A 23,970-nucleotide genomic window follows, 5' to 3' on the forward strand; every position below is an offset into this window, starting at 1 on the left:
CTCACAAATGAATTTGAGATTAATTTGGAAAACGTGACATAATTAAGAAGTATGTTTTATATGACATCCGCTTAGTATGACGTTTTAGTCACTTCCCTTCTATGTCATTATATGCGCCATGCATTGAATTGAATGTATGAACAGGCGAGCGCTGACGACGGACACGCGAACAATTTATCAATGTCATCACCGCGCAAAGTGAAGAAATATTTAGGATCCCATGAGTCAAACCCCCGAGAAATCAATACTGCTGACATAACTTACGACCTTGCTGAAGAAATATGTGTATATTTTAAAGTATACATTTCCATATAAAACATTGCAAACGAGGTAAACACTTTAGGGAAATTGTCGTATCAGATGCTTTTTGTTGCAAATCCTTATAGTTAACATTTCAGGTCCTTTACATAAGCAAATTTTCATCACACCGACTCATATAATGCTTAGTTAATAGCATTAGGTATAAATAACTTCATAAGATTAAGTATGAGGTTTTTTGATAAAGATAAAACAGTAGTAGTTACACATTTGCGTATTGCCTATAAACTAAGCTACCATTACCACAAGAATCCCAATCGTAGCCAGCGCCGACCACTTACTCTGCATGTATTCGAACATTTTATTACATCTCATCCTTATATTTATAACCTATAAATTTGCCTTATAATAAACACTGCAAAACTTTTCCGATGTCAATTTTCTAACACACACACTTTATGCCCGATTTACTACACTCATAAAGCTTGGGAATTGCTGTTACGTTGGCTACATTGAATTTTATGGTGTATTCCGAAACATTAAGGATTCATTTTTGCGCAACACATTGCTGTAAAAATATTAGGCATTGTACAATCAGCAGAAGAAAACGGTTAATAATTATAATTCACATTGACAAATAAATTACATGTATACAGGGAGAAATTTATTAATGTGGCATCGAGGGCGTCTACCTAATCACGCCTTAGGAGTCTTAGGAGACCTTCCCTAACTTTAAACGATTGATTGAACTTTACAGATGGTTAACATATGAATCACCCACGCTGGCTAGATAATATATAGTCTTGACCAGATTGTTAAACATATTTATTATATACAAGGAAATAAATTTTTAAGTTCATGTGGGAAGCTCACTTTGGGTGCTTCATGTGTTAACAACGACGTTAGACCAGAAATATCAACCACGAGTTAGTAGCACAAGATAATTGAAACCATATGTATTTTTTTCGGGGTTTTCGGGGACGAAACATCGATCTAGCTAGGTCTTATCTGTGCGAAGACGCCCATTTTTGAGTTCTGGTATGTTTTCCGAGCAAATCTCGGTCTCCCAGGTACTATTCTCCTAACTAGGTAACAATGAAATTAGGTACAGATTTTGGGAAATAATGCACAGTCAGCGATAAAGTCGTCATATTTGTCAAAAAATATATGCCAATCGATTCCATTTCTGTTCAGGATCAAAAGCTTCTTAGATTTTTCACCTAGGTTAGGGCACAAGAGAAGCCAGAAATCGAAGATATAATTGCATACATTTATGAAATAAGTCACTGAAAATATTCTGCGGCGCCAGAATGGTTCCATTTTTACCGCCTGTCACTATACCCGTCACTTTCGCACTTACATGTTAGAACGCGACAGGCATGGTGACAAGCGATAATTATGAGACCGTGCTACCGCCGCTGAACTATAATTTTTTGTAACTTTTAACTCGTCATTTATACTTAAATTTTAATTAGATCGCGCTGAAAATAAATATAGTATTTCAAATTAAATTAAAACAATCAACTCGATTCAAAATTTGTCAGGAACCCTCGGAGTTCAACTTGCACTTATTTAGAAGAATAGGTAAGTACTATCATATGTGTCATATATTAGAAAAAAAGATTTGCACTTTGGGCGTTAAAACTTGAATCTCTCCCTACGTTTCGGATTTTATTTTAGAACTCCTCGTTACTCTCGGGATTCTATTGTAGAATCCTTCGCTTCATAATTTTTTTTTTCTGATATAGGAGGCAATCGTGCTGACATCTGTCCGCCTGATGGTAAGCGATTACCGCCGCCTATGGACACCCGCAACACCAGAGGGGTTGTAAGTGCGTTGCCAGAATTTAAGAGCTCTTTTCTTGAATCTTCAATTTACGCCCTCGCCATAAATATGCGATTTTGCTCCCTTGTGAATCTCCTAATGAATTCCGGTTTGTTTGCGAGTACGCAAGCGTTGTTAATCCATTATTGCATAGGGTGGTTAATAAATGACATTAAATATTTACTCATTCATTTACATATATCCAAGTGTTCACAGATCACATACCCAAGTCATCCTTGGCGTAAAAGCGTGGACTTAACTTCATTCTCCAACCGACGAAAGCTAGACGCAGTAAAAAGTTAACAATAAGGTAAGGTATACGAGATATGTACCTAACTCAAAATAGACTAGTTTTTTATAGATAAACGCAGGTTCCCTACAAGGTTAAGGGAAATTGCAGTTTTCTTTATGTACGATTCCAACTGACCGGCTGGAGTCCGGCCGCGCTGGAGCGTATTTTCATTGTGCCTATTACGAGTATGTATGGCAGACGCGATTGTGACCGTCCGGAGCCGTCTACGTCCGCAAGGAGCCGACCGGCTGGCCGGTCACCATGTAAAAGAGATATGGTGGCCGGCATTCGTCGGAAGGCGCGGCGGGAAGATTGGCGGCCATATGCAGCCCCCGCTTACACGTTGCTGCCAACGAGCTGAATCAGCTGCGAGCCGAGTTCTGGCTCGATTTTTTCACGTAAGGTGCGGCGAGAGGGCAGGCGGTCATGTGCAACCCCCACCTCTACGCCACCACCGATGAAGAAGATCAGCTTCTGAAAAAATGATTTGTTATTATCGCGTGTATTAAATAAAATACGTCTTGTTTTTTTTATTTTGTAGTTAGGTGAATCTGCTAACAGCTGTCAAAGTCTAGTGTCATCTAGTAATGGCCAGTGGCATTTAGCTGTCAGGAAGTTCAGTATAAAAAGCCGAGGAGTCAGGGGTAAGGTTCTTTTCCCATCGGTTTTCCCTTACCAAGCCGTATCCAACCGTTTTGCGAGGATCGTAGTCATAGGCATGACCTGTGCGGATGGTTTGGACACGTGCTACCTTGAATAAGGCTGACTCATAGCGAAGGGGTGTTAGGAACATAATTTACTCTGTAGGGGCCTGGAGTACGTAGGAGTCTGTAGTTAGGATAGAATAGGACAGGGTGTAGTTTTGTGAAGATGTTTGCCACTTTCACCCGAGGAGGCGAGATATGTGAAGGTTGGAAACCTACACAGTCTCTTGATAGATAACTGGCAACGATTATTTGAATTCAGAACTATTGCCCTGCTGAAGGAATAAGGAATCTGCAAGCGTTTTCATTCTGAAAGTTGCAAGCATCTGTGTTAGTCGACATTATTGTATTTCATTTATGAAGAAAAATAAAAAAAAAATATTAGAATCTACCTGGAGCGTTTACATTCCCCACCTCAGCTATCTCTTTTACAGTACCCATACCCATGTTCCTACTGTTTTAACACGAATGTGGATTGTAAATTATTAACTTACGTCTCTAGCAAATACGTGTCTGGATTGTATGATCGCAATTTACGTGAGCTCGCAATATACCTAGTCAATTTTAAACCCTCCGCTTTCAACACCTTCGTCTTTTCTATTTTTATACTCAGATTTTCCGTTCACATTTGGCTGTGAATTTTCTTTGACTGTATAAAGGACTTGTATAATTTATGACAGTGGCGGATTTAATATTTATTGGCAGATATTTTCATCTTACAGATCTTAGAAGAATCAGGATAAATTTCGAGAAAAAGTACTAGAGTGCGACCAAGCTAACTCTTCAGCGATTTGGATGGCACAGATTGTGCTAATGTTATTTTAAACGTCATAATTTCATAGAAGTTTTATGTTTAAGAGTCTGTAAGCTCAGCCGAATTTCACTTTCCCTTACAAACGGAGTTTCGTTCTCATTTTAAAACTACGTGTTGGATTGTAATGAAACTTTGCACATACAATGACATGAGGTATATCTATGCTTGTAATTAGTTTATATAGCTCCAGCTTATAAAATAAACGAAATAGAGCAAAAATAAGTTTTTATATGAAAAATTTAAATTCACTGTTTTTATGGATACCATAGTAAAAAAAATCACTGAATTTAAATTTTTCATGCAAAATTTATTTTTTCTCTATTTCGTTTATTCTCTATTAAAGTTTAGAAAGTTGTACATATTCAAAGAAAATTATAATTAGTTATGTTAAATTTAATTTGATTTCACTTTATTTACATTTATTATACTGAGTATAACATACAATTACAATCAAAATTAAAATTATAAATTATTGCAGGTGACTAAATAAACGACTGTATAGTTGGTTATAAGGACCGTTGGCACCCTTCCGTTACGAAATCGTAAATAATACACATGTATATTTGATGGACAACCTATCTATTTACCTGCGGCGGTATCTGCGTGCTTTTATCGCATGTTGTGTCATGTGTCACTTACACACTCACGTACTTGTCAGAATATCATTTTATGATTTGATATTTACCAGTCGCTTTTCTGTGAAGGAAAACATCGTGACGAAACCCGACTAAACCCAATAAGGCCTAGTTTACCCTCTGGATTGGAAGGTCAGATGGCAGTCGCTTTCGTAAAAACTACACTATTCTCTGGATTAGTTGCCAAACTGACCCCAGGCCCATCAGCCGTGAGCCATGAGCCGTGGCAAAATGCCGAGACAACGCGAGGGAGAAGAAGATACTTGTGTGTGTATGTGACAAGCATGTTGAACAGACGATAAAGAGGCGACCACCTTATCCCTCAAGGCTTGGAACCGGTTTATAAAATAAGTACCGGAAAAACCGGTTTATTTCGGTTTTCATCCGACCTTTTATAAGAAGGCAAACGTTTTAAGAACCTTATTGTAACATAAACAACCGTTTTATTACAGCCAACCTGGTGGTGTGCCACGTAAACTTAGACACCGACATGGTAAGAAATCGTTTAATTTGACGAGAACTATTCACTTAAAAACCGGTTTAAAAATAACAGTATTTCGAGTGAAACCGAAATTAAAAGGTTTTGCGCCAAATACATGATAACGGTTTGGAAATTTAACAGGTTTCCGAGCTTTGTTAGCCCTACTGATGCAATCTTAACAGCCATTTAATGTGTAATCATTCATATTTAATTACGGAGTGGAACATGAATCCGAAACATAAAAATATGTTCCTAAAATGAAATAAATGTAAACTAAACATTCTAATTTATGGAACATTCTAGAACACCGTTTCAATCCTGGTAATAACAAATGAATCTGATCTGAAGCATAATCTAAACCAGTAGGGCTACGAATGCTACGATGGTCGGCTCTTTATCATTTGTCACCATGCCTGTCACGTTCTAACAAGTATGTAAGTGCGAACGTGACGGGTATAATGACAAGCGATAAAAATGGAACCATGCTGCCACTGTTGATTTAACGCATATCTATTTCGTCAGGTGACAAACAAAACTCACTAATTACTAAAAAATAATAAAACAAAAATAATAAATTAACCTTATTCTGATGGTAATGTGGTTCATTATGGTTATAAAATTGTGGGGGTAATTAGTGAGTTTTGCTTGTCACCTAACGATTTGTGCTTTTGATACTGAGCGTAATAATGTTTGGTATTGCAAAAACCACTGCTTGAGACTGCGGGTGACCCTGGCTGGCCATAATATTGGCTACATTCCCCCTCTGAATGGCAATGCCGATTCTTTGGCCAAGGAATGAGCCAGCTCTTGGGTCTCTAGTGGTGTCGAGGAGCATCTTTTTAGGGTTCCGTAGTCAACTAGGAACCCTTATAGTTTCGCCATGTCCGTCTGTCTGTCTGTCCGAGGCTATGCTCCGTGGTCGTTAGTGCTAAAAAGCTGAAATTTGGCATGGATATATAAATCAATAAAGCCGACAAAGTCGTAGAATAAAATCTAAAAAATTTTTTTTTTTAGGGTACCTCCCCTACACGTAAAGTGGAGGTGAAATTTTTTTTTTGCTTCAACCCTACAGTGTGGGATATCGTTTGAAAGGTCTTTGAAAACTAATAGGGGTCTTCCACAAACATTTTTTGATAAAGTGAATATATTCGGATATAATCGCTCCGAAAAAAAATGTGTCCCCCCCCCTCTATCTTTTAAACCATAGGTCAAAAAATATGAAAAAAATCGTGGAAGTAGAGCTTAAGAACAACATTTAATGAAAACTATAGCGGACATGATCAGTTTAGCTGTTTTTGAGTTATCGCAAAGTTACCCCTTCATAAGAAAAAGACGTACTCTCCACAGTTCATCCCTTGGTTAATAATCTACTATACTTTAAGCTCCAGTTTAGCTTATTGTGACGGAAGAGTAACTACGGAACCCTACTCTGAGCATGGCCCATATGCTCTTGGCCGATTTTTTATATCTTTAAACATACTACGGGCATCCTGACACCAAGGTCTCAAAGTTTCAACTGCAAACGCCGCAAATATGTGGTTGCTTGCTAGACCCGCATATTTGCGGCGTTTTAGAGCTTCAGCTACTGTCGCCGCACCGCCCGGCCGTGATGAAGTAGAGGCCAAATGGGACGGCGCCAGAGTATCCACACAAGTGGCATCCCAAATGAGCGGCCGCAGTGTATGTACTATTGGACAATAGTTAAATTTAAACCATAATTTAATGGAATATATGCAAAATTTTGTATATGCAGTTTAATGAAATAGGTCCATTTTTAGGGTTCCGTAGTCAACTAGGAACCCTTATAGATTCGCCATGTCTGTCTGTCTGTCTGTCCGAGGCTTTGCTCCGTGGTCGTTAGTGCTAGAAAGCTGAAATTTAGCATGGATATATAAATCAATATAGCCGACAAAGTCCGCTCCTAACTTTTAAATAATCAAAAAATCTATCGAATAGTTATGGTTACTATACATCAAATTGTATAAAAATAATCCAGGGAGGAAAATGGGGACTACGTTTGTATGGAGAAGCGATCCTTTCCTCTTAACAAGTGTATTGTTTTCCTAAACATTTCATTATTTATGAAAGAACGTAATCAAGCTGGGAAATGTGGTAAGATTATGAATGACCTCATATTTTGTAAATAGCGTATATTTTGTATATTTTGTTTATGGATCAATATAATATATCTTTTACGCTTTGAATATCCTCATTTGCAAATGAACGAGTACCTAACAACTACTGCATTGGAGCTCAGCCTTTGACGAACATCATGATTTCCATTTTTTGTAGTATTCTATTAATATCGGGTTTTGCAATTATAACCTAGTATCTTTGTGTGACAAGCTACAAGCAGCGACTGCCAGTTTTTTAAGCCCAAAGTACAAACTGGACTCGCACGAATTTACGGCTTCGTTGCATTTTTATTACTGTTATTACGCTAGGATTTTGGACGCTGTAATAAGACTTAGCGCTCAGAGGCGCCCTCTACAATACATTTTTAGTTTTGAATTGCATTATAATGTATTTTTTAGGAAAACTTAGTTAATGTCGGCGATATTTAGAGGTTTCACAAAACTAGGGGACGTTAATCAACGCGCGCCGCTGTAGATTGCCTCAGTAATGGTTTCGGAATCCTGTTAGTTTCTGATCTACGAAACGGGTGGATAAGTTGCGCTACAGCACAATTTTACATTGAACTTAAACATGCTATTTCTTTAGAGTATAATTGTTATTGTAGTTCTTAGGTTTGATATGTGAAGAAAGAGGATGTGTTATTCCAATTACATTATAACTCATTTATATGTATAGTTAAGAAAAAATTGATAATAATGTGTTATTTGTTATGTTCATATGGATTTATTATGTAAATAAAAATGTAAAAAAAAAACTTAATACATAAATAAGTTATCTTTGAACATGTGATTTGCCATACCCACGACCTAGGAATAGCTATTAGTTATGGACTTATGGAGACCTGTATATATAATTTTAATTAACTTTTGTTTTGTTTGGTTTTGAAGTAAATACCCATGGTAGATGAACGCATTTTGATTAGACTACTTACTACTTTGTTTTACGCGACGTAACAACTGTCACAAGTGACAATGCTGTACCTACGAAATACATTGCCGCTTGGAAAAAAATCAAAAATTAATATTGCTCTAAAATTAATATAGTAAAGTTAAGACTAAATAAAACAAATCTTTCAGAATTGTTTTATAGCACTAAAACCTACGTCTAGTTTAAGTGTGTGGTTATATCAAAAATACATACTGTACCTATATATATACACATAAGTAGGTATAGATCATGTCATTCACAACGAAACGTGTCTTGACTCGTATTGCCATGTTATTAAAGGTTAGATTTGACAAATCTGCGCGTCATCGTGGAAGACAAGAACTATACAAAGTCAGTACCGGGAGCATTTCCTACACAGGAGTCCACGGCTGAACAGAGGACTCTCCCATCAAAATAAAATGCGTTCCTGCGGAGACTACATCCATCGGCCACCACAACGTCAAATTTGTATCGGTTACTACAACTTCCAAGGATGCACCATGATCCCATCTGTAGTCATGGTGTTGTGGGTCTATGGGTGACGGTAATCGCTTACCATCAGGGGATTCTTCTGCTCGATAGGCCACGGCCGCTTCTCCATACAAACGTCGTCTCCATTTTCCTCTCTGGATATTAATATGATGGAAAATGTTTATACATATTTTTATGTGCATTAACCATAGCTATGCACCCTGTTTGACTTAAAAATAATAATAATTAGGAGCGAAAAATAGGTTCATAATTTTTTTTACATGCTCCTAACTTTTATAATAATAAAAGATTCCAAAAAATCAAACATAGGGGCATAGCTGGGGTTGATATACTTACAACAAACTGTGTCAAAATATTTAAAAGAAATGTTAATATCCAGAGAGAAAAATGAGGACTACGTTTATATGAAAAAACGGTTTCGGGGCGGCCGTGGCATATCCTCTTATAAGAGTCGGAATTATACCAGTGAAACATTTATTTTGCAAATAGTAGGTAGTAAGTAGGGTGCTTAGACTGGTTGCTATCAGGTAAATAGTATGCTTATTTCCCACCGTTGTGCTTTAATAAAACGTAACGGATTAAAATACCACTTTAATATTTTCCCAAACCCCAGTTACGACCTTGGACATCTTCGCAATTTTCTCTAAAATAATTATTTTTATAAATTCTAATTGCTTTCGGGGTTGACAGGTTTAAATGTACGTTTAATACTAATGAGTACGTCTACCAAGTGAAAGCAATTTGCTTTAATATTCCGTGAAATTCTCCTTTACAACAATGGTAAAAGTATTCTAAGTACCTACTCCAACCTTATTTGGCTTAAGAGTAGGTACATATATTTCAAATTGTATATTATACTGTATGCGCCAGGGGCCCAGGCCACGCTAGTGCGTTGCGTTGCTTTGCGTCGCGTCGTTGCAATGCATTTAATAATATGGCATATCATTAAAAAAAAATGTATAACGATACAGCATCGACGCTGTCACGACGCCTGCAATGAAAAAATGCGACGCAATGAACGAGTAGTATCCTGGAAAGGTACAGGTGATATAATTATATTCACGTTAACAATTCTTCGTTGTTTTTATTATTTTTAGACTTACCTCATATATTACAATATTGGGACCGTGCAAAGTGCATGGTGGGGTAAGTAAAGCGATCCCAGCGCATAAGGTGGTAAAAATTAGAACTAACTGCGGATAGCGTCTTTAACATTTCGTTCAAGTTACATATATGGCTCGAAATGAAACTTTAGTTAACGATTTCTCCTGAAATATTAATTTAAATTGTATGGTGTAAGGGACCATTGTAATCTATATGAAATTCTTAATAAACCTACCGTACGAGTAATTTGATAATTGTTAATAATGTATCCATATAAATAGCTTTGCAAATGCCACTTATTATGTGATCTTTTTCTAGAAGTTAAGAATGGGTAGGTATAGTAAATTATCCGTAAAAGATAGACATTTAACATCACGGACTTTTTTGTAGACCTATGAATGAGAAACAACCCCACCATACATTGTGTTGTTATAGCTCAAACGGATTAGGCAGAGTTTTCGATTAAAGCTCCTAGCCAGCGTGATTTTTTCCGACAACATCGTTATATTTCAACCAATTTACACAAAACCTTAACAAGCTATATACTTAAGCTTTCCTCAAGAATCACTCTATTGATAGATGAAAGTCGTATGAAAATCCGTTCAGTAGTTTTTAGTTTTAGATGATGTAGTTTTTCCCCTAGACTTGCGGATGCTAGGTTGCGTGACAGTCGTGCACATAGCGAATACCTACTTCACTCTTATGCATTCGGAACAAACACAAACAGATATTGAATAAACATTATGGGACAATCTTACACAGTCAATTCAGTAAAGCTTGTATTGTAGGTACCGCACGACGACGTATTTACAGATAGGTATAGGTATATAAATACTATTTGTCTCGCTCGTCTCTTTTTTAGTTGTAGGTCGTTGCCGGTTTTAGGTTCAACGAAACGAAACGTTAACGTTCAAGTCAACAACTAGTTGAAAAACTATACTTGTTTTTCAACTAGTTGATTTCGTAAACTTACTTAAACTGGAAGTGTAAACGTTGACTTATTTAAAATATGATATCGTCAACTAGTTTTTTACTTGAATGTGCAGTAGGTTCCGATTATAGAGTTTTAACAAAGTTGTAGCGCTTTTTTGGATCACAATATGGCCGCCAAATTTAATTAGCAATCTTGAGGCCTTTCTTAAGGGACTGTACAAATTTAAACCCAAAGTTTTACTTTCACTGAAAAAAAAACCTGGTACTGGTAACCAGAATCTGGTTAGCTGTACTATACTGTCTTGTTGTATATGTGACGACAGGACACTTTGTAAACATAACCAGACCATTCTGGTTAAATTAAATTTGTTAACTCTATGAAGCGTATAGTAATTCATAAAGTGCAGAAATGTAATGTATACCATGCACCCTAGTAGTGGGTATAAGACTTTTAGTAAACCCAATTAGCCGGTCTGTTAATGGTTACTAAATAATACAGTTTAACATATACGTTCCTATCCTGTTGTTATAACAAGGTATTTGGTATGTGTAACTGAACGATTTGTGCGGTGTACTGGTTGTATATTGTTCACGTTACCAGAACGCACTGTGCTAATGGGACTTCTAAACGGGCCATATGTTCACTGCAATATGTGGCCAGCAACTATTGGTGTCCTCTTACTCACATGTTAGAAAGGGACACTAATAGTTGCCGGCCACATATTGCAGTAAAAATATGGCCCGTTTAGAAAATAGTCCCTTCAGCACAGTGGGTTCTGGTTACGTGAACAATATATAACCAGTACACCGCACAAATCGTAGACAATTTAAAAGTAAAATAATACGAGAAATAAAATCAAACGCTTTATTATTGGTTTTCTAAATAATGATAATTATAAAGCATCTTCAAATTATTTAAAGTTTATCAAGAACAGTATAAATTAAAGGGTCTAGCAGGTTAGGTTAACAAGACTGCCCCCCCACGAGGGATTTGGTTATACTTTTAGAGTAGTGGCTGCACCTGAGAACAAATAAATAATTAATTTAAAACATAGTTTTTGTATTTGACTTAATAAATACGTATATATGCGTCAACCGTAATGTGCAACAACCTAGTTAGAAAAGGCAAAAGAACTGCTCAAGCTACTTGTTTTATGAATACATGAGTTATAATATCACTCTCGTCGATAAATGACATGGATAAAATAAATGCATAGCCATCGAATGACGCCATTTTGTTACAATAAATATGTCGTCACGCGAAATAATTATGTAGGTATCAAACACAAACTAGGTAAGTACAACCACACACCACACCTCGAGTATATGGCTAAAACTATTTTACAGCGGAATTGAATACAAAGCATTCATAATTATTTATTAATAATGAATACAGGCGAGTGATGACAAACATTAATTTCGACCATAACATCAGCTTTTACTTACTTTCGAAAATTTCCGTATATTCCTCCAGGTTCCACGTTATTAGATGGTTTCTTAGGTCTTCGACCATGTTCACAAAACAGACAAGTTTTTAAGCACACTTATACTATACACTTGTACTAGTTTACAGTTAAATTATGGACAGGATCTAAGTAAATAAAAACACCGACCGTCGCAACGAAAGACGCTGGGGCAATGGCTGTTCCGTGACTTGCGCAATTCCTTTCTCCCTCCCCCGCCACCGGCGCATACACCATGGTGTTGGCACAACTGTTTGATTCGTTCAGAATACAATGCATTATAGTAGCCATAACATAATAACTTGTAACGTGTACACTCGTATCTTTATTTTTACATATCAATAGTTAGTGTTACGATGCATATATTAAACGAGACAAACGTTTAATATTTACAACACTTGCATCTTTAAATATACAACGAAATTGTAAGCAGTACTAAATTACATTTAACTAGAATTAAACAGTGATGTTTAAAAAACAAGTTTTACACGATACAACATTTTTTGTTATTACTACCGGATTTTAGTAGGTATAACTATATTTTTAACTACTATACGTTCTGGTAGTATTGTAGAAAAATATTTTTTTCGGTGTTCGCTCGATAGAAAAAAAAACACAAACATACATAGGTCTAAAACTCACTTTAAAAATGTGTAACAAATTATGCACAAAAGCTATAAAAGTGAAAATCGCTCCTAAACATCGGCTGTACTGTTCGGCGAATATCATTTTATTTTACGTTAAAACTCAACTATCTAAAGCAGTCACACGAAAAGCTTCTTTCGTTAACGTGTGATCAAAGATTGAATCAACTATATAGTTTGTTGAATCAACGACTACCGCTACTCGTTTGCCCGATTTCCCCCGAAAAAATATTTTTTTTAAAAGCTACCAATGAAAGATACCAAATGATTCCTCAACGTTAATCGGTACGCAAAACACAGATAAGTTCCTGTACTTTTTTATCCAAAACCCTAAAAAGATTAATAATTTCCCGAACATAATTTTCCAAGAGGATTAAGGAGTTCCTGTAAGCGATGGCGCACGGAAAGCATGAGGCAATAAATCGTTAGGAAACAAACAGGAAGCCTGTTAAAATGGAATGAAAAGGAAATTATGTGGCGAAATGAACAGAAAAATGAGTATTTTATCCGAAGGTTTACTTTCGTTTACGATTTTTCGAAAAGGGTTTCTGTTTGATATCACGCCTTCGAGTTAATCTCACTTGTTGGATTGGGGTAAAAGAAAGTATTGGTCTGAGCACTCTAAACGCAAATTACATTAAAATCACCTGCAGACAAGCGATAATGTGAGAGTCAGAATGGCGGGTGTACCTAAATAAAATTAAATGTAAACCATACCATATTTTTGTACCTAATTTCTACTATTTAGTACCTCCTTTACAAAAAATTGTACCTCACGGTACTTAAAGTTATCACCAAAAAACAGGTCACCCGCCATCCTGACAGTCAGAATGGCGGGTGTACTTTATTACGCTATGTTCCCGTGGTTAGTGATAAATTCTATAAAAGCCAAATTTTTGTACCTTTTTTGTACCTTCATATTCAATTATAATACGAGTCATTTTATTTTTGGTTTCCAAGTTTTACTCATTTTATATTTTGCTTGCTATTACAATTTTGCAGGCGTTATAATTTTTCAAATTATCGATTTCATTTTTAAGAAAAAACGCTAAGGTACAATTATTTTTATTACGCCAGGATTTAGTACCTTTAATGATTAATCTGTTAAGTTCAAATAACTCAGTAAATCATGTCTTAAAAAAGGTTAGGCGCCAATTCAAAGAAATCTTCCTAAGAAAAATAATTTTTAAGACATGTTTTTTTGAGCTATTAGAACTTAACAGATTAAACATAAAAGGTACTAAATCCTGGTGTAATAAAAATAATTGTACCTTAGCGTTAAAAAAGGCTAGGCGCTAATTCAAAGAAATCTTCCTAAGAAAAATCATTTTTAAGACATGATTTTCTGAGTTATTTGAACTTAAAAGATTAAACATTAAAGGTACTAAATCCTGGCGTATAAAAAATAATTGTACCTTAGCGTTTTTTCTTAAAAATTAAATCGATAACTTGAAAAATTATAACGCCTGCAAAATTGTAATAGCAAGCAAAATATAAAATGAGTAAAACTTGGAAAGCACAAATAAAATGACTCATATTATAATTGAATATGAAGGTACAAAAAAGGTACAAAAATTTGGCTTTTATAGAATTTATCAATAACCACGGGAACATAGCGTAATAAAGTACACCCGCCATTCTGACTGTCAGGATGGCGGGTGACCTGTTTTTTGATCATAACTTTACGTACCGTGAGGTACAATTTTTTTTAAACGAGGTACTAAATAGTACAAATTAGGTACAAAAATATGGTATGCTTTTCATTTGATTTTATTTAGGTACACCCGCCATTCTGACTCTCACGCGATAATACATAATAATCCTTGTCGCGTCACTGTCACCGTGAGAAAAATATGCCCAAGTGTAAAGCCTGAGTAGACGCTCGAAGCGGAGCGTTCGGCGGGGCGTGCAGCATGGCGTTGGGGCACAAAACATCTGTTTTGTGGTTGGGCTTACAAGGGATTTGAGAAGCATGCACTAAGACCGCTCCTATACGTTTGCATTTGTTTAACATGCACGCCGCACGCCCCGCCACGCTGCACGCACAAGTCGAGCGTCCACTCAGGCCTCACACTTAGTCGCCGATATATTTAGTGGGGCTGACAATAGTCTTTGCCACCAAGTAATTGAACTAAATTGATAAATGCAGCAAAGGAAATTTGACGCGGACAGCGATAATTACCATAATCATGAAAGTCATCGGTCACGACTGTGTTTATTCAGCAACGATATCATGATTCGAAATATAAAAAATAATACTAAATATTAACTACCTACTAGAATGATATCTGAATGATGTAATATATTTATCGTGCATCTCGCTCGCGCCAATACAGTGCTGACAAATACGAGCGAAATACACGATAATTGAAGTAGAGTCGGTGCACGGGGTATTTTAAACGTCTAACTTCTAGGAAATTATGGCGTTTACTTGACACTTGCATCTGGACTATCAAAATCGCTGCCATCTTACCTTGGTCTGACTCTACATCATTTAGACGTTCGAATTAACCTGTAAATCCTAGTTTTTGGTGGTTTACTACCAAGACCCAAATACAATATCATAATTATGCAAATGATCAAATCAAAATGTCTTCTGAATCCTCCTCCCTCCGCTAATGTTTAGCAACCGTTTCTAAAACGAACTTGTAGAAGTTTGCCTGAGTCTGTAGATCCTCCTCGCTGGATTCCGAAGACCCTGTAATTAAGTAGGTCACTTGCTTCAAATCGGATGCCCTAGTTCAGACTGTGACCTAGGATTTTCGTGAAACGAATGCGGGAACTTTGGTTGACACAACGATCAAAGCACACATTTAATCAAAGGCATTCAGTATCGGCCTTAGCGATAAACGATTTACTGTATCAACCATTCAACTACCATAATGCATGATAATTGACCGTTTAAATTCATTTTTGTCATTCTAAAATTGTACTAGGTATTAAATTTTTCCCTTTGAAGTAGGTCAATTATCTATAGTAGATAAAATGTTTACTTGATTAGGTAGTTAATATTACGATGATATTATAAATATTTAATCAATGTATCGCTATATTTGTCGACATTAATGAATTTTAACATTCATTAGTGGATCCTTGTTACATTATTTAACTAATGTAATGAAAATCTATCGATCATTTGATCATATGTAATATGAATTCTTAAATATTTATTATGTATATTAATTTAGGATAATTTATATCATAGATGAGTGCAATGTTATTTTTGATTTGAAATTTGCATTTAGATTGCTAGTATTAATGGACGTATAACGAATATTTGTTATAATTATAATAGCAAATATTGGAACAAATTATATGAAGCGTTTGCTCTAGCAAAAGTATATTTTAAATACTTAGTCTTGTAACCTGATAGGTACCTATGTTAAAAACGATTCAACTTGCGTTCGGGAAGTACTTAAACTTTGCTTTACACGAGAATCGCACTGCCTAACGTGCAGATAACTTCTAAGGGAGAGAATTAGTATCAGATAGACCACTACTTATCACTACCGCCTACCTATTTCTATAGCTACCTTATTTAGTGTTCAGATTCAAACAACATTATATCAGATTTAACTGTGCAAATACATATGCACATTAACGAAAGCGAAACGAAACCTACATTGAGGATAAGATAAGAGATGATCATGCCATGATTCGTTATGATGTCAAATCTTATATTTTATTTTGGTATTCTTCGATTAATCTTTTTATCTACTGTTTTTTAAGATTGCCGACGTTGACCATAAGCGACAAAAATAAACTGAGTGGATATGTGTACTTAAAAGTGTTACGTAGTTCTTATGTTACGGTTGTTTTTAGGAACGTTTCTTTAATATTGAAGTGAAACCTCTTCATCTTATAATGTCCGTCACATTGGCTTTGATCCAAGAAATCTTTCCAACTTCTGAGAAAAATCCAAATTTGAAGTCGTGTTACATCGCGAGTAAAAAGGTGTGCTTTATTTCGTTACAATGAGCTAACAGTTGTGGAACTGCAGTAACAGATGTCGCTGCGCACTTCAAATAATTGAAAGACAAGTTTCCAGAAATTCAAACAGAACTTTCTCGCTGTACAAATAGTTATCTTGTTAATTTACGTGACTTAAGTAGGTAGGTAGGTTTGTCTTTACGTCTTGGAAATAATATGCAGGTATTATTTAAAATTTTGACAACTTGGTAAAGCCATTTCGTGTCACTCGTTACCATTAATACGATAATTTGTCCAGGGGAAAATTACTCTTAAAATCCTTATTTTATGGTAAATACCTTTACCATTTTTAACACTTTTGCGGTAGTTATAAGCTATTTCCATAATTTGCCATCTACATGTTAATATTGTTAATAGAAATTATTGTTGTTACTGTAAATTTCCCGGGTAAAATTAGTATTTTATCAGGGAGATTGACAGGGACAAATGGACAGCAAATAATCATTTTACCAGGGAAATTTTCTGTGTCAACAGTAATGCAGCTGCAGTTGCCACATGGCAGTACTCGTATTGGCACAGTTTGTTAAACGAAAATGTGTTGAAACGAACGTCACTCGACGGTTGTTGCCGAATTACGCCCGCAATAAGGTTAGGTTGAATTTGAATGAAATGAGAGTCAAACTTTTTTTTGGCCTAGTAGTAGGGGAGAGTCGACTGTATGTTACTAGATTTTACATTAAATGACCTACATTGTTTACTTTTACACGTGAGGCGCCAACGTAATGCAGTCAAGCCTAGATACTGCAATTTTATATGCACTCGAACACATTTGTAAGTGTAACTGCCTTCACAAACAAAATATCGAAGTTTAAGTAAATACTACTACGATATAACCGATTTTCCCCTATTGTTAGCGACGTGCTCAAAATGGGTTTTTTCTCTTTATTTTAATTTGTTTTAATATGGTGGTACTCTCATAATCTGTACAATGTTAGTTTTAAGCTGAAATTTGAAGGTACATATATATATATATATATACGTGTGACGCAGCGACAAGGTTCCAACGGTTTTGTTTTTTGACCACGCGTCAGTCGGCTTGTCTATCCGCGCGCGACACACGTACATATCGCTCTCATATAAAATTCACGTGGTGTCTGTAACTTTTGGAAATTAAACTGTTTTTCGTAATCCGTATTTCGAGTTTGTATTGTGGAACACCTACAGCGTCAACAGTGGTCCTTCGAGCCGGATTTATGTTCCGTACTCCGCCTGCGAAGATGGTGAATACTCGCAGTACAACGCGCAAAGAACGCGAGAGAAAAGCAGAAGAGGATAGACAACTTCAGCTACAAGTACCTTCTCAGCCAACTAAGGAAAATAATACTCAGAACAATGACGAAACGAACATTATTGTCCCCGCGGTTCAATTATCGGGTAGCAGCGTAAAATCGGAGCATCGCCCGGTGCAACATACGCCCGCTTCGCTAACGGGGGCAAAGCCCAAGTCGTCATCATCGTCTGTGCTGGCTCGACGAAAACAGCTGGAACTAGAAGCGGCTCAAAAAAAAAGCGCGTATCCAAATGGCCCTCATCGACAAGAAACTTGAAGCTGATTTAGCTAACCTGACGGATGAGGAACAAGATAACTACAGTCCACATGATGATCTGCACGCTGACAAACAGGGTGATGTGGAAAAGTGGTTGGAACAAAGCCAACGTGAGCTGGAATCCGCCGCGCAGCAAGTCCCCGATCAAGGTAACCAGCCGGACCTGCCGTGCCCGCCGCCGGTCGTTGACCCCGGCACCTCCAATGGAACGATTCAAATGCTCGCAAGTGCACTTCAAAATCTAACTGCAAGTACCGCTAAACAAAAGAGTGACAAAAACCTGCTAAGCCGATTATGTACTCCCAGAGACCTACCTAGTTACTCTGGCGACCCTTTGGACTGGCTACAATTTAAGCAGGCCTATGAAGAGTCCACCGAAGTGTGCGGATTCAGCCCGAAGGAGAACCTATGGAGACTGAGAAAATGCCTAAATGGAACTGCCAGGGAAGCAGTTTCAGCTTTAATGGTTACTGCCACGTCGCCCGATATAGTGATGAAAACCTTGGAATTGGTATGTGGAAATCCAGAAAGCATCTTAACTCGTATTATGCAAGGATTACGCAAGCTACCATCTATGTCGAACGAGTACAGTAAGGACATCGTATCTTTCTCAGTCAAAGTGCAAAACTTCATCGCAGCCGTACATGCAGTCGGCCGCAAAGAGTACCTACACGACGTAAACATGGCTAATATCATTATATCTAAATTACCGACGGTTATTATATCGAAATGGTCTGACTACAGTTTCCCCATAATAGCCGAAGGTAAGAAGCCACGCTTGGAGATACTTGGAGACTTTTTAAACATCGAAGCACTCAAAATAACCACTACAGCGAACATTCACGTCACGGATCAGCGCAGCAGTTATCAACATCACTCGAGAAACAAAAGTGATAATAATAACGCCAACCGCCAGCAAACAGTTTTATTGCAATCGGCACGCAGTGATAATAAGTGTTTATTTTGCCGCGGTGCAAAACATGAGTTAACTGAATGCAAAATGTTCAAAAAGGCGTTAAGAAAGGACCGGTGGCGTCATGTGAAGCGCCATGGAGTATGCTTCAAGTGCCTAGTGTCACGCCACGATCGCGAGAACTGCCCCGCGCCCGCTTGTGACAAGGATGGATGTGGCGAGGCGCATCATCGACTATTACACTATGTACACAATCGCGATACAGATAAGGATGCTACGTCGGAATCTCCGGATACGCGGGAAACAGCTCAGTCCAGCCCTACTAAGGAAACCGTATCCTTTATAAACTTAAATAACCATAAAGTGTTGTTAAAAGTTGTGCCGATAAAAATACGCGGACCTAATGGTGTGTTTACGTCAACTGCATTTTTAGATGACGGAAGTAGTATCAGTCTTATCAGTAAATCGCTCGCCGAGCGCGCCGGCCTGCGCGGGCGCACTGAGACTATGCGAGTGAGCGGAGCGTGGAGAGATAGCGATTTAGAGTGTACTACTACAGTTATGTCTATCGATGTATCTAGCCTTAATGGTAGCGATGTTTTTAATATCAGTTTACGAGCTGTAGATAATTTGCAAATACCTGAGCAGGACTTTAGGTCCATTGATTGTAATAAATTTGCCCACTTACAGAAGTTAAAAGACAAATGGTCACCTAATCTAATTTCTTGTAAACCTGAAGTTTTAATTGGGCAGGATAATTATGATTTAATTATGCCGTTAGAAATATGTAAAGGTAAACCCTTTGAGCCGTTCGCTACACGCACTGTCTTAGGTTGGTCCGTCCATGGGAAGATGCGCGCCCCGCACGGCCGATGCACCCGCGCCGCCCACAACCTGCTGATAGCGGCGGAGGGCGCCGGCGCGCCCTGCCCGAGCGCCCACGATGACGCGCTCCGCGACCTTCATGAGGAAGTAAGGCGTTATTTTTTTATTGACTCTCTAGGTGTGTGTAACAAACCTCGTCAAAACAGCGATGACGTCCGTGCCTTAGCCCAATTAGACCACACGACGACCTTCGCTGACGGCAGGTGGCAAGTAGGTCTGCCGTGGCGCGACGAGAACAGCGTGATGCCTGACAGTTACCCTAACGCTCTAAATAGGTTAAAGGGAGTTGAGAAGAAAATGGCTGCAAACAGTGAGTATGCTCAAAGGTACACGGATCGAGTAAATCATTTGTTCCATAATGATTTTGCAAGGGAGGTCAGTGACCCGCGATCCACTTCCCCTCACACATGGTACCTACCTCATCATGGGGTGGACAATTTAAATAAGAAAAAACTTCGTCTTGTTTTTGATTGTGCCGCAAAAAGTAAAGGTACATCGTTGAACGATTACCTACTTCAAGGTCCCGACCTACTCGCGTCCCTATTCGGCATTATGGTACGATTTAGAGAGAATAGGTACGCTGTGGCCGGGGATTTGCGTGACATGTTCCTAAGGGTCAAAATACGACCCGAGGACCAGGACGCACTTAGGTTTTTATGGAGGACTGACCCTAAACAGCCAGTCAAAACGTATGCTATGACGTCACTAGTGTTTGGCGCTAATTCGTCCCCTTTTATCGCCCAGTACGTAAAAAACAGGAATGCACAGCGTTACGCGTCCGCAATGCCTGCTGCAGTTGCTGCCATCTGCGAGCAACACTACATGGACGATTACTTGGACAGTTTGCCAGACGAGGCCGCAGCTATAAAAATGGTAAAAGACGTTACTTTTATTCACAAACAGGGCGGGTTCGACATGTGCAACTGGACAAGTAACAGCGAGGCAGTATTGGACAGCGTGCCAAAAGAAGCCTTAGGCAATGCAGCCTTAAGGTTCAAATTAGATCAACAACAAGAAGGTGAGAGAACGCTTGGTCTTATCTGGTACCCCGCTACAGATGAGTTTGGGTTTGACTTGTCACTCAAACGCATACCTAGCGATATAGTTAGCGGTAAACAAGTACCTACTAAAAGGATCATGCTTCGTGTAATAATGTCGATATTCGACGTGTTTGGTTTCTTATCTCCATTCACTATTCAAGGTAAGATAATGCTACAGTCTTTACGGCAGTTATCCGTCGATTGGGACGAAAATATTCCAAATAATATTTTCGCTAAGTGGATTGAATGGATTAATCTTTTAAAAGAAATGCGTTATGTACGTATACCTAGATGTTACTTAAGTCCCCTAGGATCAAACGGCCTGGGTAGCCGAGCGAGGGCAGGGTCGCCGGGCAGTGCTACGACGCGCGTAGCCGATGACTCCTCCCCCGCGCGGCCCGCGACCGCCGCACCGCCTGCGCATACTACGCCGCCACCTACCTATGAGCCGCGTAGCAACGCTACGCCAAGTACGCCGGCATCAACTACGAATATTTATTATGGTAATAATTTAGAGATGCATATTTTTTGCGATGCGTCTACCAAAGCAATGTGTGCAGTTGCTTATTGGCGCTGGATTTACAATAATAAAATATGCATCGCCTTTATAGCAAGTAAGTGCAGAGTCTTAGCCGTGAAACCTTTGTTGACTGTACCTCGTGCAGAGTTACAGTCGGCTCTTTTGGCAGCGAGACTTGCGGACAGTCTACAAAGGGACCACAGGTTAGTGGTACAGCGCCGCTATTTTTGGAGCGATTCCACCACATTCCTTCACTGGGTTAAGAATGACGCGCGCAATTATAAGACATTCGTAGCAAACCGGTTGGGCGCTATTGATGAGCTCACGCGCAGTAATGAATGGCGGTATGTACCTACTAAATTGAACGTTGCGGATATTGCAACGCGCGAGACTTATGACGACAGTCTCTTCCAAAACGAGTGGTTAAAGGGCCCTTCGTTCTTGAGAAGCGACGAGTCCTCCTGGCCGCTTAATATTGTCGGCCCTGCAGCTGGTGAACCTGAAAGGTCAGAAATTATAAATATAATTAATGACTTATCTGCTACATACTTACCTGTATTTAATCCGGAGCGCTTTTCTTCGTGGTTGCGGCTATTGAGGAGCACATATCATGTGTTAGTATTCGTGCATAAATGTCGAAAGCAGACTTACGATGACTCTGAGTTGATGCGGCGAGCCGAGCTGCTCCTGGTACGACAGGCACAAGAAGAGTGCTTTGGCGCGGAGTTAGCTGCGATTAGAAAAGGTATGAGTCTCGAAAGAAATAGCCGAATACTTACCTGGTCACCTTACCTGGATGATTGTGGAGTCCTACGCTGCGGCGGCCGTATTAGTGCCGCACAGGGTGTCAATGCTGATACAAAATACCCGATCATTTTGGATGGGCGGCACCATGTGACGCGATTGCTCGTTAAGCATTATCACGTAAGGGCTGCGCACGATTACCAGGAAACCGTGGTTAACAATCTTAAGGAAAAATATGCAATCACGAGGATAAGACCAACGGTTAAACATGTAGCTACTAGATGTATGTATTGTAAAATACGTAAGGCGCAACCACATGTACCTGTAATGGGTGAGTTACCTCCAGGTCGAATGGCACATCACCAGAGGCCATTCACACACTGCGGCCTCGACTTGTTCGGCCCAATGGAGGTGGTGGTCGGCAGAGGACGCCAAAAGAGGTATGGGGTCATTTTTACCTGCCTCACTGTAAGGGCGATCCATTTGGAGATCGTACATTCTCTCATTATGGCGTTACGGCGTATGGCGGCGCGTCGAGGATGGCCAGACTGTTTCTACTCGGATAACGGTACCAACCTACGGGGCGCTGATACCGAGTTGAAACGCTCTGTACAGGAACTCGACAACAAAGCTGTCAATGACTTTGCATTGACCAACGGTTCGAGTTGGAAGTTTATACCTCCCGCAAGTCCCTATTGGGGTGGGGCATGGGAGCGACTCATACGCAGCGTTAAGAAAAGCCTTAGCGTTGTCCTTAAAGAGCGGGCACCGAAGGATGAAGTTCTTAGCACTCTTATGGCGGAGGTTGAGAATATTGTGAACAGCCGCCCGTTAACCCACGTCTCCGTGGAACCAGCTAGCGACGGCGCTCTGACGCCGAACCACTTCCTTCTCCACTCTTCTCCTAATACCCCCGCTTTGGGTGCCTTTGACGATACCGACTTATTCCTTCGGAAGCACTGGCGGAAGAGTCAAAGGCTAGCCGATATGTATTGGCAGAGGTGGGTAAAGGAATACTTACCGGAGCTACTCCCTAGAAGGAAATGGAACAATGAGCAAACTCCACTCAAGGTAGGAGACTTAGTTTTAGTTGTAGATCCGGGAGCACCACGCAATGTGTGGCCGAAGGCAGTCGTCCAGCAGGTATTTCCAGGTAGAGACGGTCGGATCAGACTGGTCGAAGTAAAAACTAAATCTGGCGTCTTTAAACGGCCTGCGGCGCGCGTCGCTAGAATCCCTTTGGTTAATGAGTGCTGAGCCAGCACTGGGGTGGGGCGTGTTAGCGACGTGCTCAAAATGGGTTTTTTCTCTTTATTTTAATTTGTTTTAATATGGTGGTACTCTCATAATCTGTACAATGTTAGTTTTAAGCTGAAATTTGAAGGTACATATATATATACGTGTGACGCAGCGACAAGGTTCCAACGGTTTTGTTTTTTGACCACGCGTCAGTCGGCTTGTCTATCCGCGCGCGAAACACGTACATATCGCTCTCATATAAAATTCACGTGGTGTCTGTAACTTTTGGAAATTAAACTGTTTTTCGTAATCCGTATTTCGAGTTTGTATTGTGGAACACCTACAGCGTCAATACCTATGTAATTAATAAATAAAGACGATAGA

The 23,970-nt window shown here is 38.9% G+C and overlaps 1 protein-coding gene across 1 annotated transcript; it reads left to right on the plus strand.

Annotated features, from left to right (window-relative positions):
• Positions 1 to 18,219: 18,219 nt before the first annotated feature.
• Positions 18,220 to 23,604, plus strand: LOC133516670 (uncharacterized). Its single transcript, XM_061849690.1, has one exon. It carries the CDS (start codon positions 18,220 to 18,222, stop codon positions 23,602 to 23,604), a length of 5,385 nt encoding a protein of 1,794 aa, XP_061705674.1.
• The last annotated feature ends 366 nt before the right edge of the window (positions 23,605 to 23,970 follow it).

Source organism: Cydia pomonella, chromosome 3 (assembly GCF_033807575.1).
Source record: "Cydia pomonella isolate Wapato2018A chromosome 3, ilCydPomo1, whole genome shotgun sequence".
Classification (NCBI taxonomy): domain Eukaryota; kingdom Metazoa; phylum Arthropoda; class Insecta; order Lepidoptera; family Tortricidae; genus Cydia; species Cydia pomonella.

Bases quoted from the DNA above. Each gene is read 5' to 3' on its own strand.
- LOC133516670 (XM_061849690.1), top strand. From the start codon at position 18,220: ATGGCCCTCATCGACAAGAAACTTGAAGCTGATTTAGCTAACCTGACG.